Here is a 16,872-nt window from a genome sequence, read left to right on the forward strand (position 1 = left end):
AAAACTTTCTTACATGTTGTTCTTTTCAATATGAAATTCAATTTTATCCTGCTCAAGACTAAATGGTGATAACTTCCAATTTCAAATCCTCTGTACACTCTGGTCCAGCACCAGTGGGAAAACATCACTGTCAACAATAACATAGTCAATGAGACTTTTCTTATTCCTTGCCTCTTCTCTCCATGTGAATTTGTGCACATTTCAATGTTGGAACATGGTGTTAGTAATAACCAGTTAGTAATAACCTGAGTAGAAATCCAACAGGTATTTGCCATTATTATTAGCTTTGTTCTTTTCTCCAAATTTTCCCAAAATATGTTTGTATGTCTGACAATCATTTCCTACCCTGCTATTTAGCTCCCCAACAAGGACCAACTTTTCCTTTTCATTGTGTCAGTTGCTTTCTCTAAAGCCTCAAAAAATTCCCCCACTTCTACCTTAGTAGAACTTCTGTGTGACCTCAGGCATAAATAAGTCTCATTGTCCAATTCCCCATTCTCATATTTACCCACATCACTCTACTTGAGACTGCTTGCCATTCAAGAAGATTAGCCTCGTATTTAGTGTTGAATACTATGGCCACTACTTCTTTTCCTTGATTGTCATTGCCTGAATATAACATTTTGTATTTATTGCTCAGAAAGATATCACCAGTTTTTGCCTTTTTTGTTTCAGTCACCCCTATTATGTCGATCTGGTACGTATCCAATTCCTCAGCTAGCTCCATTTCTTTGCCATTCAGGCTTCTTATGTTGATAGTACCATCTTGAACTCTGGTGATATTGAGTTGGGGTGGGTTTTAGGATTTGTTCCAGTAGCTGACTTTTCACTGTTTGCCCTGGTTCCCTGGCGAAAACAAAGGGGGGCCTTGTTTAACTGGGCGACGCCTTAGCCAGCATGAAATTCTGTCATATTGTACCATCATTTGAAATTTTTGTTTAAGCCAATAAGAATACAATTTGGTCGGCTAAATCTCAAATTGCCAGCCCATCCTCGTCCGTTCGGAATCCAGGTAGACACCTAACAGGGTGAACCACGAGAAGGTGAGGAATGGACAATAGGTCAGAAGCCCCTGGTCTGTTCTCTGTATTTCTTTGAAGGGAAGGTTATATGGGGGCTGGTTTGCCTGTTCTGAGGGATGAAAAACCTGGGTTTTCTTCTGAGTTTTCAGAAGAAAAAAAACTGTTCACCCCCGTATGAGACTGGCTAACTCACCTCTAGTCGAAAGAGACCAGATAAAGTTTCCTCACATCATGGACAGGAATTGAACCCAGTTCTTTCCAACCAAAGGGCTTCTCCTATACTGACTGAGCTACGGAGGCTATTAGTTATTATCCTGATGATTCTGCTATATAGATGAAAAACTTTCTTCCCAAAAACATAGCAATGATATTCTATTTAATCTGAATAAAGTATTAATTGACTTGTACCACTCCTTTTCATAGTGTGTGTTATATTCATGATGTTATTTGGGATTACAGTCAAAGCAACCAAGGCTATTTTATATTTGTAAATTGTGTGTACATTCTTCTGGCTGGTTTGCCTGTTTCACAAGATGAAAAACTCAAGTTTCAGGGACAAAGAAACTCTGTCACCTCCACATGGAACCAGATAACTCACCTTCATTTGAAAGCCCTTATAAAGGTTTTTCAAATCCTCGATGGGATCTGAAACCAGGTCTTTCCAACCAAGGGGTATCTTGGATGAGTGTTGTCAGTCAAGATCAATCGAAACAGTGACGTGAAATATTAAAAGAAATATTTAATGAAAGGTTTCTAGAGAAAAGTTTTAGAGATTAATACTTTTGTATTCATCCCCAATAAGAAATATTAAGCTTTGTGAACCATGTATAAATTTCAGCATGATATTTTCATTAACTAGTAGATTTCCTACTCAGTTGTATCTGTGTTGCTCACTCTGGTGACATGCACATCCCCTCATTCTGCAAGCATATTTTTTATCTGTTTATATTTTCAGACATGATTCCTGGTTCTCGATTCAACATTTCTTATAGCTAACACTGGCTTCATTACTAGTACCAACAATACTAGTGATAATAATATCTACATCACATTTTTTTGCTCTTCAAGAACATGACACTGTTTGATCCTGTTGGTTTAATAATAACCTCATACTACCAATACTAGCATCATTATTGGAAAATGGTTGATCAATAACTAAACATTATATCAAAAACATTGAGCAAGAGAATCGGCTGATCCTGTGAACCGAGCCTAGTCAATGCAAACATTCACATCCTCAAGGTTCAATCAGTACCTAGCCAATTCCACAAATTCAGCTAAGACATTACAAACAGCCATGTCTCAGAGCCATAAGATCATGCCTAAAAGCTTTAGCCAAACAAAAGAGCATAACATGAAAAATTGTGGAAATAACCATATATTTAAATTTTGTATCCACCTTTAAAGAGTAAATAACAACTAACCACTGTGCTTTTAATAGAAGTTGTATATAGAAAACAAAAGTTCTTAAACTAGTCTACAGCGCTTAAATACTAAACAATTTAACTAAAATGTAACTAAGAATTTTTATTGTTAAAAGACCATCAGATTTAATGATTACAAAGAGCTAACAAGTTTCACTAGCTGCTGTCTAGCATTTTCAAGGCTGTACTGGTGTGAAAACAAATGCATCAAGTTACATGAAAACATACACTTTAGTAAATGCTAGGCCGTTACATTTGATAATTCGTGTTTGATGGCATGCATTCAAATTCTTCAGTCAGAATCCAGTACATGACCACGTGTTGTGTAGTTTTTCGCATATTGTAGTTCTATTGAGCTGACAGAATTGATGAGATATTTCCATATGTCTTTAAGAATAGCACCACAGCTGCTTCTTTGAAAGTTCCGTGTCTGTAGACATTCTCGATGCAAGGCATAGAACTGTTTTTCCAATCTATAAAGTGATTTGATGTTGAGAAATGATGAGCTAAACCAGATGTGATGATTCTATTGTGATTGACATCCCCCACATGTTCCTTCTGTCTTATTTCAAAACTTCTAGAAGTCTGTCCAATGTAAGAAAGGCCACACGTGCATGGAATTTCATATACTCCAGGAAATTTGAAGAAAGATACCTCATCTTTGGGTGATCTTAAGACTTGTCTGATCGTGGTAGTTGGTTTGAAAACTAATCTGATGTTATGAGCTTTTAACATTCTCGCCAATTTTGTGGATACTGAACTAATATATGAAATGACAGCTGTGGACACATATTGGGACTCCGTTCTGCGTTGTTGGAGGTCTTTAAAAAGAAATCTGTTTAAAATGTTAGAAGGGTATCCATTCAGAGATAGAGTGTTAGCAATTTGTGACAGTCTCTCTGTACATCTACTTCTTTCGAAATAGACCTTAATGCTCTATTACGGAGATATGAATGATGCTGTGTTTTTATGATCTATGATGGTTAGACGAATAATGTAGATATCTACCTGTATCTGTGGGTTTCTTGTAAATGGACAGTTGGACATTGTTATCTTCTCTTCTCAACCAGCATGTCAAGGAAGGGTTGTTCTTTGTTCTTCTCCAGTTTCATAGTGAATTTGAACTTATTATGTAGTGAGTTGATTTTATTAAGAAACACGAGAAGGTTTTCCATGGTATCCTTCCAGATGATGAACACGTTATCGACATATCTCCACCAAATCGATGGTTTAGGTGAAATGGTGGAAAAACTATCCTTTTCAAGTTTTTCCATAAATAGTTCTGCGCATGGTAGTGACAGGGGGCTACCCATGGCTAGACCTTCCAATTGTTTGTATACTATGTTATTTACTTTGAAGAAATTTGATTTCATACAATGATGAAGACAATGGGGGTGCTTAAGGGTCAAAGCTGTATAACTGAGAGGAGACCTCCACATAGCCTTTAAAGGAATGTGGAGAACCGACCAGGGCTTCTGACCTAATGTCCAATCCTCACCTTCTCATGGTGCACCCTGTTGGGTATCTACTTTGATATTGAACGAACGAGGATGGGCTGGCAATTTGGGATTTAGCCGACCAAATTGTATTCTTATTGGTTAAACCAAAATAAAAAATGATGGTACAACATGACAAAATTTCATGCCGGCTGGGGCGTCGCCCGGTTAAACAAGGCCCCTGTTGTTTTCGCCAGGGAACCAGGACGAACAGCGAAAAGTCAGCTACTGGAACAAATCTGAAAACAAACCCCAACTCAACATCACCAGAGTTAAAGATCGGTACTATCAACATAAGAAGCCTGAATGGCAAAGAAATGGAGCTAGCTTGGATTTCTGCTGGATTTCTGCTCAGGATATGGACTGGTTATTACTAACACCATGTTCCAACATAAAAATGTGCACAAATTCACATGGAGAGAAGAGGCTAGGAATAAGAAAAGTCTCATTGACTATGTTATTGTTGATAGTGATATTTTCTCCCTGGTGCAGGACACCAGAGTGTACAGAGGATTTGAAATTGGAAGTGATCACTATTTAGTCTTGAGCAGGATAAAATTGAATTTCATATTGAAAAGAATAACATGTAAGAAAGTTTTAAAGCGAATAAAAGTTGAGCAGCTCTCAGATGTGAACTGTAGACTAATATACAGAAATATTATTGAAAAGAAAATGAAAGTGTTTGAGAACAGGAATCAAACCTTGGAGATTCAGTAGCAAACTCTGAAGGAAACATTGATTGATTCCGCCAGAGAGGCATGTGGTGAGGTTGTGTGCAAGGATAAAAAAATCAGAACTCCCTGGTGGACACAGGAAGTTAAAGAGGCAGTGAAGGAAAAGAAGAAAGCATATCAAAAGTTTTCCTGGCAAATAAGTCAGCTTTTACTCTTACAGAATACAGAGACAAATGTAAGAAAGCTAAACAGTGTGTAAAACTAGCTAAACAAAAGTAATGGGAGGACTTTGGCAAGAATATAGAAAATAAACATCAAGAAGGTGGCAAAATATTCTGGAGGTTGTTGAAGAAGCTCAGAAATGGAGGAAAGAGTGCTGTAAAAGGAATTAGAGATGATAAAGGTGAAATGAAAACAGGAGAAAAAGATATCCTTGAAGTATGGAGTAATTACTTTGAAAAACTGCTAAATGAAACAAGCAGTGATGACAGCACAGTGATAAAAAACATTGACCAGGCATGCAGTCAGGAATACATATCCATACTTGAAGTAGAAAAAGCCATCAAAGGCTTGAAATGTGGAAAGGCGGCAGGAGTAGATGATATTCGACCAGAAATGCTGAAGTATGGTGGTATAAGAGTCTTACAGTGGCTGCACTGCATAGTTCAGAAAGCCTGGACAGAGGGACGAATTCCCGATGATTGGAGTAGAGCTCTCATAGTACCCATATATAAAAAGGGAAATAAAACTGAATGTGAGAATTACAGAGGTATTTCCCTACTGAGTGTTCCAGGATCTATGCAAGTATACTTGAGAAACAGTTGAGAAGAATTGTGGAAGAAAAGCTTGGTGAAGAACAAGCTGGATTCAGGCCAAATAGAGGCTGTCAGGATCAGATCTTCACTTTACGACAAATAGTCGAGAAAGCATGGGAATATAACAAAGATCTGTATTTAAGTTTTGTCGATTTGGAAAAGGCATATGACAAGGTGCCAAGAGAGAAGCTATTCAATACGCTGCAGTTATATGGTGTCAATGGGGCATTATATCAAGCAATACTTAGTCTTTATTTGAATTGTGAGTCAGCAGTTAGAATTGAAGGAAGTACAGGAAGATGGTTTAATGTTAAATCTGGTGTGAGACAAGGATGTACATTATCCCCTCTGTTATTCATTATCTATATGGATCACATTATGAAGGAATGTGGTATTAAACCTGATATCAAAATTGGAGATGTTAATGTCAGCTCTTTGCTTTATGCGGATGATGTTATACTTCTAAATAAATCCGCTACAAGTCTGCAAGATTCTCTGACTAAATTGAATAGCTGTTGTAATAGATATGGTATGAAGGTCAGCAATAAAAAGACAAAGACAATGAAAATAGGCAGAATCATTGAAAATGTCAACTGTGTTGTGAATGGAGAACCTGTGGAACAAGTAAAACATTTCAGCTACTTAGGCACAATTTTTACTGAAGATGGTAAACTAAATATAGCAATAGACAACAGAATCAGCAAAGCTGGTATCGTGGGAAGTCAATTGAATAAATTCATATGGAATAGGAAAGAAATTAGTCGGAACGCTAAATTAGCTGTATACAAGACTGTGTTCAAACCAATTTTAACTTATGGATCTGAGAGCTGGGTCAGAAGTAAAACACTTGACCAAAGACTAGAGACCGCAGATATGAGAGTCCTGAGAAAGATTAGAGGCATGAACAGATGGCATCAATGGCAATATCATATTAAAAATGAGGATATTAGGAAAGAACTTGACATTGTCAGCATCCAGGAATGCGTTAGCAGAGCTAATCTCAGATGGTATGGTCACTTAAATAGAATGGGAGAGGAAAGATTAGCAAAACAAGTGTTCTCTGCCAGGTTGGCAGGAAAACGACCCAGAGGAAGACCAAGATATAGGTGGATTGATACGGTACAAAGTGCCTTAGACGATAGAAATATAAGATCTGATAATGTTGGAGTCTTGACAAGTAACAGACTGATTTGGAGGAAAATTGTAGATAGGAAGTTAGTAATGATGTAATTTTTTCATATAGTACTGTCATATCCTGTACACCCCTTGAGGGTACATGGCAGGAATTTGATGATGATGATGATGACAATGATGAAATAACTGGGTGATGTCCTGAGGGAAGAGATCTTTTAGAATGTTGACCACCTCTACCACCGGTACATTAGTGAATAAGGACACTACATCTAGACTAGCCATAATGTCCATTTGTGATATTTTGATACTCTTGATTTTTTCTACAAATTGTTGAGAGTTTTTAATGTAGGTCTCTATTCGTCTAATTTTTCCTTTCATTAAATTTGCCAGATGCTTTGCTAGTAAGTACGTAGGTGAGGATCTTCCATCAACTATTGGACGAAGTGGTACGTTTTCTTTATGAATCTTCGGTGCATCATAAAGGTGTGGATTAATAGGGTGTAAGGATTTAAGTTGTTTTTTTAGTTCATCCGACCAACCAGTCATATTGTAGATAAAAGCATTAGTCTTTAGATGATTACTCATGATGGGATTTTTATCTAAGACTTGGTAAGTGGAACTGTCTGCTAGTAACAAGTGAATCTTATTAAATAAATCTTTTGAGTTGAGAATGAATGTTGAATTTCATTTGTCTGCTTTGGTTATTATAATGTCTTTGTTGTTACGTAAATTGCAGACTGCTTTCTCATCATATGGAGTAGTATTAGGTATTGGTGGTTTTGTTGAGGCAAGAATAATCGTACTATTGAATCTGATAGTATTTGCTGTAGCCTCTGGAAGATGATAGACTTTTTTCTATCTCGCATATGAAATCCATTTTAGGAATAAAATTCGGGGTTATAGCAGAGTTGAAACCCTTTTTAAGGATATCTGATTCATGATTAAAAAGGCTGTAATCTGATAAGTTGAAAATCACTTTGTTATTAGGGCGACCGTGGTGCCACTGGAATTTTTTCTTATACAGTACCTTCAAATTTTTTAATTTCTGTGATTTTACTCGCTCTGAAAGTTTTTTCGTAGCTACGATGTAATAAGTGGTCTATGTTATTCCAAGTCGTGTAGTCTAAACTGTTAGATATTTCATCAAACTGTTCTCTGCACTTCGCTTCAATAATGTTAAGCTCATACCTGGTATGTTGTATCCTTTCTCTGATTAATCTAACGAAGTCTTGCAGTATATTCTTTTGGCTGTTGCAGATTGGATATGTCCTTTTGCTACTAAGAACTTCGGGATGACAGCAAAATCTCTACTTCTCTTTAGAAATGTAAGGTGATTTAGTAACTTAACTTTTTTGCATTTGTCCTTTTCTAAGCACCGAACTTTATGTTTCATCTGTGAAGTTAAATTGTTCATATTTGGTCTAATGTATTAAAACTAAGAACTTTTATTGTTAAAAGCCCATAAGATTTAATGATTATAAATACAAAGAGCCAACAAGTTTCACTAGCCACTGTCTAGCATTTTCAAGGCTGTACTACTGTGAAAACATATAACGTACCACTTCGTCCAATAGTTGATGGAAGATACTCACCTACGTACTTACTAGCAAAGCATCTGGCAAATTTAATGAAAGGAAAAATTAGACAAATAGAGACCTACATTAAAAACTCTCAACAATTTGTGGAAAAAATCAAGAGTAGCAAAATATCACAAACGGACGTTATGGCTAGTGTCCTTATTCACTAATGTACCGGTGGTAGAGGTGGTCAACATTCTAAAAGATCTCTTCCCTCAGGACATCACCCAGTTGTTTCATCATTGCCTGAAATCAAATTTCTTCAAAGTAAATAACATAGTATACAAACAATTGGAAGGTCTAGCCATGGGTAGCCCCCTGTCACTACCATGCGCAGAACTATTTATGGAAAAACTTGAAAAGGATAGTTTTTCCACCATTTAACCTAAACCGTCGATTTGGTGGAGATATGTCGATAACGTGTTCATCATCTGGAAGGATACCATGGAAAACCTTCTCGTGTTTCTTAATAAAATCAACTCACATAATAAGTTCAAATTCACTATGAAACTGGAGAAGAACAAAGAACTACCTTTCCTTGACATATTGGTGAGGATAGAAGAATCACGTTATAGATTGGAAAAACAGTTCTATGCCTTACATCGAGAATGTCTACAGACACGGAACTTTCAAAGAAGCAGCAGTGGTGCTACGCACAGGCAATAATTTAAATAGAAATCAAGGTGCTATTCTTAAAGACATATGGAAATATCTCATCAATTCTGTCAGCTCAACAGAACTACAATATGCGAAAAACTACACAACACGTGGTCATGTACTGGATTCTGACTGAAGAATTTGAATGCATGCACGCCATCAAACACGAATTATCAAATGTAACGGCCTAGCATTTACTAAAGTGTATGTTTTCATGTAACTTGATGCATTTGTTTTCACACCAGTACAGCCTTGAAAATGCTAGACAGTGGCTAGTGAAACTTGTTAGCTCTATGTATTTGTAATCATTAAATCTTATGGTCTTTTAATACATTAGGCCAAATATGAACAATTTAACTTAACTAAAATGTATTAAGACTAAAAAGGATTCTGGTTTGCATAGCTTAAATGAATCTTTCTTTCCTGCTGCTGCACAGAAATCACTTCTGACACCATATAATTAGGAAAAGGAAGTAACACACTTTTGTTTCATTCATACTCATCTAAATTGTTGAGAGTTCACACTCATATAATGCATCAAAGAACTACAAGAAGAATAATTTCCACACTCTAGGAGTTTCTTTCACATTTATTAATAGACAAATAATAGCTATCACCATCCCTTCACAGTTCGATCTGAAACCCACAAAACAATCTATCCTCCTCTTGGTTCATTCCCTTGTTATCTATTTCTTAAAGAGTAGGATGTAGTATCTGCAGATCTTCAAACCCAATATTAACAAGTTTTCCCCTATTACTCAATTATTTGTTTTGTGCATCCACAAAACTAACGTATTACTTGTTGAACAGCACACTTGTGGAATTATAATTAAAAAAATATATATATACTAAAATCTGCAATTGGCTCCAATTAAGTTTCTGTTCTCAACCTGAATGACCAGGTTGCTGCTAGCAAAATTACATCGGTTTGATAAGATGCGGATAAAGTTCTGAATATCTGTGTTTCTGGAAATGAAATTTACCAGTGGTAAATTTAATTTCCAGGTAAATTTAAAACAGTGGTAATAATCAGATTTTAATCATCAATATCATTAATGTTGATGATTCATTAACACTAATTATAAACAGTGTTAAATAATCAATAGAAAAAACTAACTTCATTGTCTAATGCTGCACATGTACATACTGTATTCATTCAGATGAAATAATATGCTTACCTGTATGGAAGTCGTTCATAATAAATATTCCTTAATCCGCTGAAATGATATCTTGGACGCACTGTAGAAACTAATTTAGAGATGAGCTCAGAACAGTGTTCATCTGGATCAACATCTTTCTAAGAGGTACAAATATTAATTTATTTTATGCAATTATAGATAAAATAATAATAATAAAAAAGTTACTGATAAAAAACAACAACAAATATCTTAAAATCCAAGAGTTTTTCCTTATTTTCAATTTTCCAAAGCTGTTTCAAAATTATTATCATTCACATACAGAGAGTATGCTTAAAAACACCATAAAGGATGATATGTATGTAATTCCACTGCTTTTTCAATGACAAACTTAAATTTGAATCCAGCCTCATTTCCATTTGTAGAAATTAGGTCCCTCAATCCAAACAAAGAGTTATGATTTTCACCACCCATTGTAGTGTGATAGCACCACCTTTACTAGTTTCCATGATATAGCATTACTTAGCCAGGAGAGCAAATTTATTATATCCATGGCTTGAGGGGAAAAAAAAAAAAAGCACTTGTCTGCTCATTCATTCATACATACTTATCCCAATTATTGGAGCCTGCCAATTGCACATTACAAATGTCTGTTTTGTCAATTATCATTAATCTTGTCATCATTAATGTCATAGTTAAATAAAAAGACAAGATATTCACATATCACTTTATCTCTAGAAAGTGCAAAAACCAGCTAATCAAGACAGAATAACCTAAAACAGTGGTAACGAGTACTATTTTAGCTTACGGTGAATATGAGAACTTTGAAAGGTGAAAAAGAAATAAGAAAAAATATTTTATCAGGTATTAAACCAGAAACAAATATGTCAAAGAAATACTGTTTTTATTTGTTTTTATCTTTTGACTAGTTTCATGAAATACTTTGTTTCACTTCCTCAGGAAATAACACGAATAAATAAAAAAACTAGAAAGGAAGTAATAACAGTTAACATCTCTAGCGAAAAATATTTGAACACATTTAAATAATGGAAAATGTGCATTCTCTATTACATTGGCTGCTTGTAATGGGTTGCTGTATACTACTAGTGGATACAAGAGTGTCATGATGGATTAATAAAGAACGCACACATGATGTAAAATCATCCATCGTTTTTTGTTGCACTGTATAGAGGATGCTTCATTTCAACTATTTCCTTGAATGCTCTTGGGTAAAAATGGTAATCTATGTGGATCATAAAACCAACAATTTAATAATAATAAATATGCTGAACTGGTTTGAAGAAACAAAAAAGCACCTTGAACTAGACACCTTCTGCTTCCTAGAATGTGGAGTTCCCAAACTGCATAATGAAGAATTGCCATTGAGACCAATTGTTGATGCAAGATATTCTCCAACTTCTTTACTACTTTTATGATTCTATGATGGTTTTATGCTATAATTTTTTTTTTTAAATCTTACTTATCTTAATTAATTATTACAAATATCTGTTTTGTCAATTATCAATTATCTTGTCACCATTCATGGAACAGACAAATAAAAGGACAGGATATTCACATATCACTATCTTAAGAAAGTGCAGAAACCAGCTAATCAAGACATAATAACCCAAAACAGTAATAATTGACACTGTTTTAGCTTACAGTGAATATGAAAACTTGGAAAGTTGAAAAAGAAATATTAATGTTTTATTGGAAATATCTAACAAATCTACCAAAAATTTATATAAGGCAAAAATCCTCTTATGTAAAGAACACCATACACGTCATAAAAAACATCAAAGACATCACAACGGCTCCTAATGAGATAATTGCAAGCCTGGACATGGTAAATCTTATCATTCACATTCTAAGAACAAATACCATACAACTACTTAGAGACATTTTTCCACTAGATCTCTTTAAACACTGTATCAATAGTACTTTTTTTCAAATTTGAAGATATTTTTTTAGGCAGAAAGAAGGACTAGCAATGGGCTTTCCCCTATCTCCATGGTTAGCTGAAAATATTCATAGAGTGGTTTGTAAAAAGAACCTTCCAGCATCAAGGAACACAATCAAAAATTTGGCAAAGATACGTGATGATATTATCATCATCTGATATGGCAGATCTGGTATATCTGGTTGCATGGGGGGGGGGAGTAAATGAGCACTATTTTGTTGTCAGAATTACCTAGGGGTCTAGTACATTCACTGCTTATTTGGAAGGATCATTGGTGAGGAAGAGATGTAGGGTATTTGGGGAGTGGTTCGGGTTATCTGGTATTCTGGCTGCCATGTGAACAAGTTGTGTAAGATTGTTAGTGATGGCAAATGTTTCAGCATCTCTGCCTGCAAGATCTATACAACTGGAGGAGGAAAGCCAGTTGGTGTTGTGGACATTAAAATCACCTAGGAGGATGACTTTGCTGTTGGGAAAGTGGGACTGGAGAAAATCAATTTTTGAGGAGAGGAAATTAAAGAGCTGAGCCATTGGTGGCATTAGGAAAGCAATAGAGCAGTAAATGAATTTGACTGAGTGGGGAAGGGATATTTTCAACCAAAGAAGGTCAAAGTTGGGCAATTCTAGATTGGGTGTTCTCTGACAAGGTATGTCAGAGCAGATGTATATACAGATGCCACCCTTGGGTCGAAAGGAGTTAAAGGGTGCGCAGTTTTGAAGGTTGAGATGAATAGTGCTAGGAGGGGAGATTTGAGTTTCTGCCAAAAAGAGTATGTGGGGTTTGGTACACTGAAGATGGTAGTGAATATTATTAAGGTTGGAAGGTTGGAGATGAGACCATGGATCAGGGGTGAATGCTGGTCTTGAAATTCATGCTTGCTCTTGCTATCATTCAGGGAGTGAGAAGTGTGAATTGAAGTCTGATTAGCAGAATAATGAATTACTGACCATTTAAAACTATTTATTTAGAAATTTATGTACGTTTAATGACACAAATGCAACATTTATTTTACAAATGATATTCTATCTTTTTCAATTTATCTACTTGAATAGAAATTCTACCCTACGGTTCTTCTTTATGAACTGGTCAATAACATCGTCATATAAAGTTGGTTGTAACTTAATTTTCTCAAGCAAAATGCACACTTGTAAAGGCTAGCTGAAGCTCACTGGCTGGATAGAGCTACGTTGACTGCGTATGGCCTGTGTTTAAGCAACAGAGTGAGATGAAGTGAAATGGCTATGTATGTGCATGAAATCACAGTGCTGCTGCGAGGACCTGGAAGCTCTTACAACCAAGCAAGCCAAGGTAGCTTTGACTAGACGAGCAAGCATTGGCCTTCGATACACAACGCAAAGCTCAATTATTGCAGTGCAAGCTTAAAACGTCTTCTGTCTACAAAAATAAAAGCCTAAATGGAATGCTTATAAATGCATGCATTTATTAACAAATAAATATTATTACTTTCTCAATTAATGAGCTTGCGCAGTAAGCATGGAGAATTCGCCCTTGCCATGGATATTAGTGAAGTGTATATGCAAGGTTCTATGGAGCACATATTTAACAGCGAGGGTCTTGAACATTAGCTACGCAGTGTCTGCATACTGGTCTCCATATTGGCTGCTAGTAGCGTCAACTGATTTTTGCATTGCACTAATTTATCTTGTTTGTAGTCTATGATCCAATTGTTTTATCCATTTTAGCACTTTTCTTCTAGTTGTTTTTGAAGATGATGTCTTTGTTCTCTCTCCGGACAAATCTTAGGTTTGGTCAAGCACATATGTGCAATTAGGGGGCAAGTGTCTTTGAACTTGTTGTTAATCGCTGTTATTAATTTAGATGTGCTTGTTGGTGTGTCACAAGTCACTTTTATGTGGAGTGGAAAGTTTGTTCTGTCCTTTCTTTTAGTTAAGGGTCTGAAACAATAACACCTGACGATATTTCTAGAATCAAAGTTGTATTCTTCTGCTAATTTGGTGATATCTTCTTTTAGTGATTTGCCATTTTCCATCAGAAAGTCTGAGATACCAGGATTGATTTTTTTGTTTTGGGCCTCAATCGAGTCATGTACTGCTGTAAATCGTACAGTTCATTAGCAGGCAGGGGTGAACTTGAACTGTGGTGCTGATCATCAATTAGTTCAAGCTTAGCTTCTGGTGATCGAATTTTGGAGGAAAAGTTTCAATCGGTATTGAAGTGCTGTTCAAGTTTTTTGGCTCATTTGCCTAAGTTCAGAAGCTGTTTTACAGAAGGGAGGCACAACAAACAGAAAAAGGGCTAGTTGAGGTCAATAAATACCTTGTGTGTCATTTCATCTATTTTTACACAGGAAACATGTAGTTAGTGGCAACAGAAATCCTACAATATACCCTTTTTTTAAACCAATTTTACAATTGTAGCACTTTGAATTATTATTGGATATGTCAGCGATCGACAGTGCTGTGCTGGCAAGACATGAGGTGCTCTTTTGTTGTCACCATCTTTGCTTCACACAGTAGGCATAGTGTGTGCTTACATGTGGCTGATTTTTGACTGGAAAGATAAATGATTTGCTACACTATAAGTATTTACAGGTTGTGCAGAAGTATCCAGGATATTTATACTAGTTGTGTTTAGGATTACAACATCATCTGATATAGCAAAGCACTAAGTTTGGCATTAGACGTGATATTAAAATCATGTTTAATGCCAATTTCTGTAATAATGCAAACCATATAGATAAGGAATAAGAGTGGAGGTAATGTACATCCTTGTTTTACCCTTGATTTTTAATCAAACATCTCTTTGTACTCTCAGTCCTAACTGCTGACTTACAACTTAAATATAGACAATGCACTGCTCTGTACAATGTTACATTTACACCATAAAATTATAGTGTTTTGAAAAGCTTTTCTCTGGGCACCTTGTCATATGCCTTTTCCAGATTTACAAAATTTTAGTACAGATTCGTTTCATATTCCCATGATTTCTCCACTCTTTGTCATAAAGTAAAAAACAGATCTTGACAACCTCCAAAAGACAGAGATAATGAAAATATGCAGAAATGTTGAAAACATCAACTGCATCCTGAATGGAAAACCTGAAGAACAAATAAAACATTTCATGTGCTCAAGCACAATTTTTAGGCACAACCTTGCCATGAAAAGATAAGTCGTTCCACCTCTTTTCAAGGCCTTGATAAGCCCTCACTTGGACTATGGTGCAGAGGTTTGGTCTCCTGGTTGCATGGTGCTTCTGATATAGTGGAGAGAGTATAAAGGATTGAAGGTGGCAAATTAAATATGGAAATATACAACAGAATTACCGAAGCTGGCATGGTAGGAATTCAAGCAACTAAATTTATGTGGAATAAGAGGAAAATTAGTCAAAACACTAAACTAGCTGTATACTAGGCAGTGTTTGAACCAATTTTAACTTATGCATCTGTGAGCTGGATTAGAAAAAAAAAAACAAAAAAAAAAAAAAACACTTAATCAAAAACTTGAGACCAAAGATAACTCCTGAGAAAAATCAGGAAAGTGAATATATGGCATCCAAGGTAGTATCAGATTAAAATTGAAGATATTAGGAAAGAATCTGACATTGTTAGCATTAAAGAATGTATTAACAAAGCTAATCTCAGGTGGTATGGTGAAAATGAGACATTTACATGTGGTTTTTTATAACTAAAAAAAAAAAAAATCTGCATGTTTTGTATTTCATAATGAAAAAAAAAAAAAAAATATATATATATATATATATAAATAATTAATAAATAAAAAGTTATGAAATGCTTAAACCCCTTCATGACTTATTAGCCACCACATATAAGATCTAATAATATTGGAGTCTCATCAGATAACAGATTAACTTGGAGGAAAACTGTCAACAGGAAATTAGTAATGATGTAACTTTTTCATGCAGTGCTATCATAATATTCCAACCCACCCCCATCCAAGGGTACATATCAGGAATCCAATGAACTACGGTGTCTTCTGTCTTAAAAGGAGGAAAAAATAATGCCAACTTCATGGAGAAATGTAAAGATTCTTGATTGCCTTCTTTTGTCTATTTCTATTTTTGATTTATATACATCCTTTTTGGATTTCTTGATCCACATCAAATAACAGCCTAGGTGACAGACGAATTTCATTTCCTAGTGTGAGACCACTACCCTGCTTACTGGAAAGCTGAAGTGGCTTGAAAATGCTCCATGCCTGTTCTCTAGGGGTAGGAGGGAGTTCCAGTTTATATAAGCCATGATCCACCTACTTCTTTAATGCACTATAAGTTTGGCACCACTCATGGATAGAAATCACAGAAAAAACACTATTCTGTACATTTTTAAAAATGCTTACTTCTTGCTGAAGGATTTCTTTTTTCTCTTCTTCTTCTTTGGAACAATTCCTGCTTACCTGCCTGGAAGTAGAGATATTTAATTGCTTTCTTAAATCTTTTCCACTTTTGCCAATTTCATTTTTTAGCTTTCAATATTCCAGGCCTCGAAATACAAAAGGGCTTAGAATATCTGATGTTTTTGAGATTATGCAATAGAATGGATGACTTGCATAAATTGGAATATGGTTCTGTATTATAAAATATTAACATGGATAAGAGGATGGCTGACTGACAGATATCAAAAAAGTAGTATATAGGAGATATGAGTTTTCAAAATTTAAGGTAATCAGTGGTGTAACAAAAGGATGTCCTTAGTCCATTGTTATTCAATTTATACATTAATGACATCGAGAAGGATTTTACAGGAGACAATACTATTTGCTGATGATGCAAAAATAGGCAGAGTAATCTGGAATGCAGCTGATATGCAGTACTTGCAGAATGATTTGAATAGGCTGGAATTGTGGGCATGTGAAAATGGCTATCAGTTCAATGTTAGTAAACATAAGTTATTTCATGCACTTTGGTGTGATGAGATATTGAATGTCATATTATATTGGTAGGATTATGCTAGAAGAGACTGATCAGATCTGATATGA

At 35.5% G+C, this 16,872-nt stretch overlaps 1 protein-coding gene across 2 annotated transcripts in view; it reads right to left on the minus strand.

The window, feature by feature from the left end:
- The window catches only part of LOC150095475 (pre-mRNA splicing factor cwf19l1), a 161,616-nt gene that overhangs the window by 97,658 nt on the left and 47,086 nt on the right, over positions 1-16,872 (minus strand). For both annotated transcript variants that reach the window (XM_090409920.1, XM_090409921.1), the window contains exon 6: positions 9,978-10,096. In XM_090409920.1, the coding sequence (XP_090266046.1) occupies positions 9,978-10,096 (119 nt within the window). The remainder of the gene's footprint in view (positions 1-9,977; positions 10,097-16,872) is intronic.

The sequence above is a fragment of the Typopeltis vanoorti genome, chromosome 20, assembly GCF_054136105.1.
Source record: "Typopeltis vanoorti isolate ZY-2024b chromosome 20, IOZ_Tvanoo_1.0, whole genome shotgun sequence".
Lineage (NCBI taxonomy): Eukaryota > Metazoa > Arthropoda > Arachnida > Uropygi > Thelyphonidae > Typopeltis > Typopeltis vanoorti.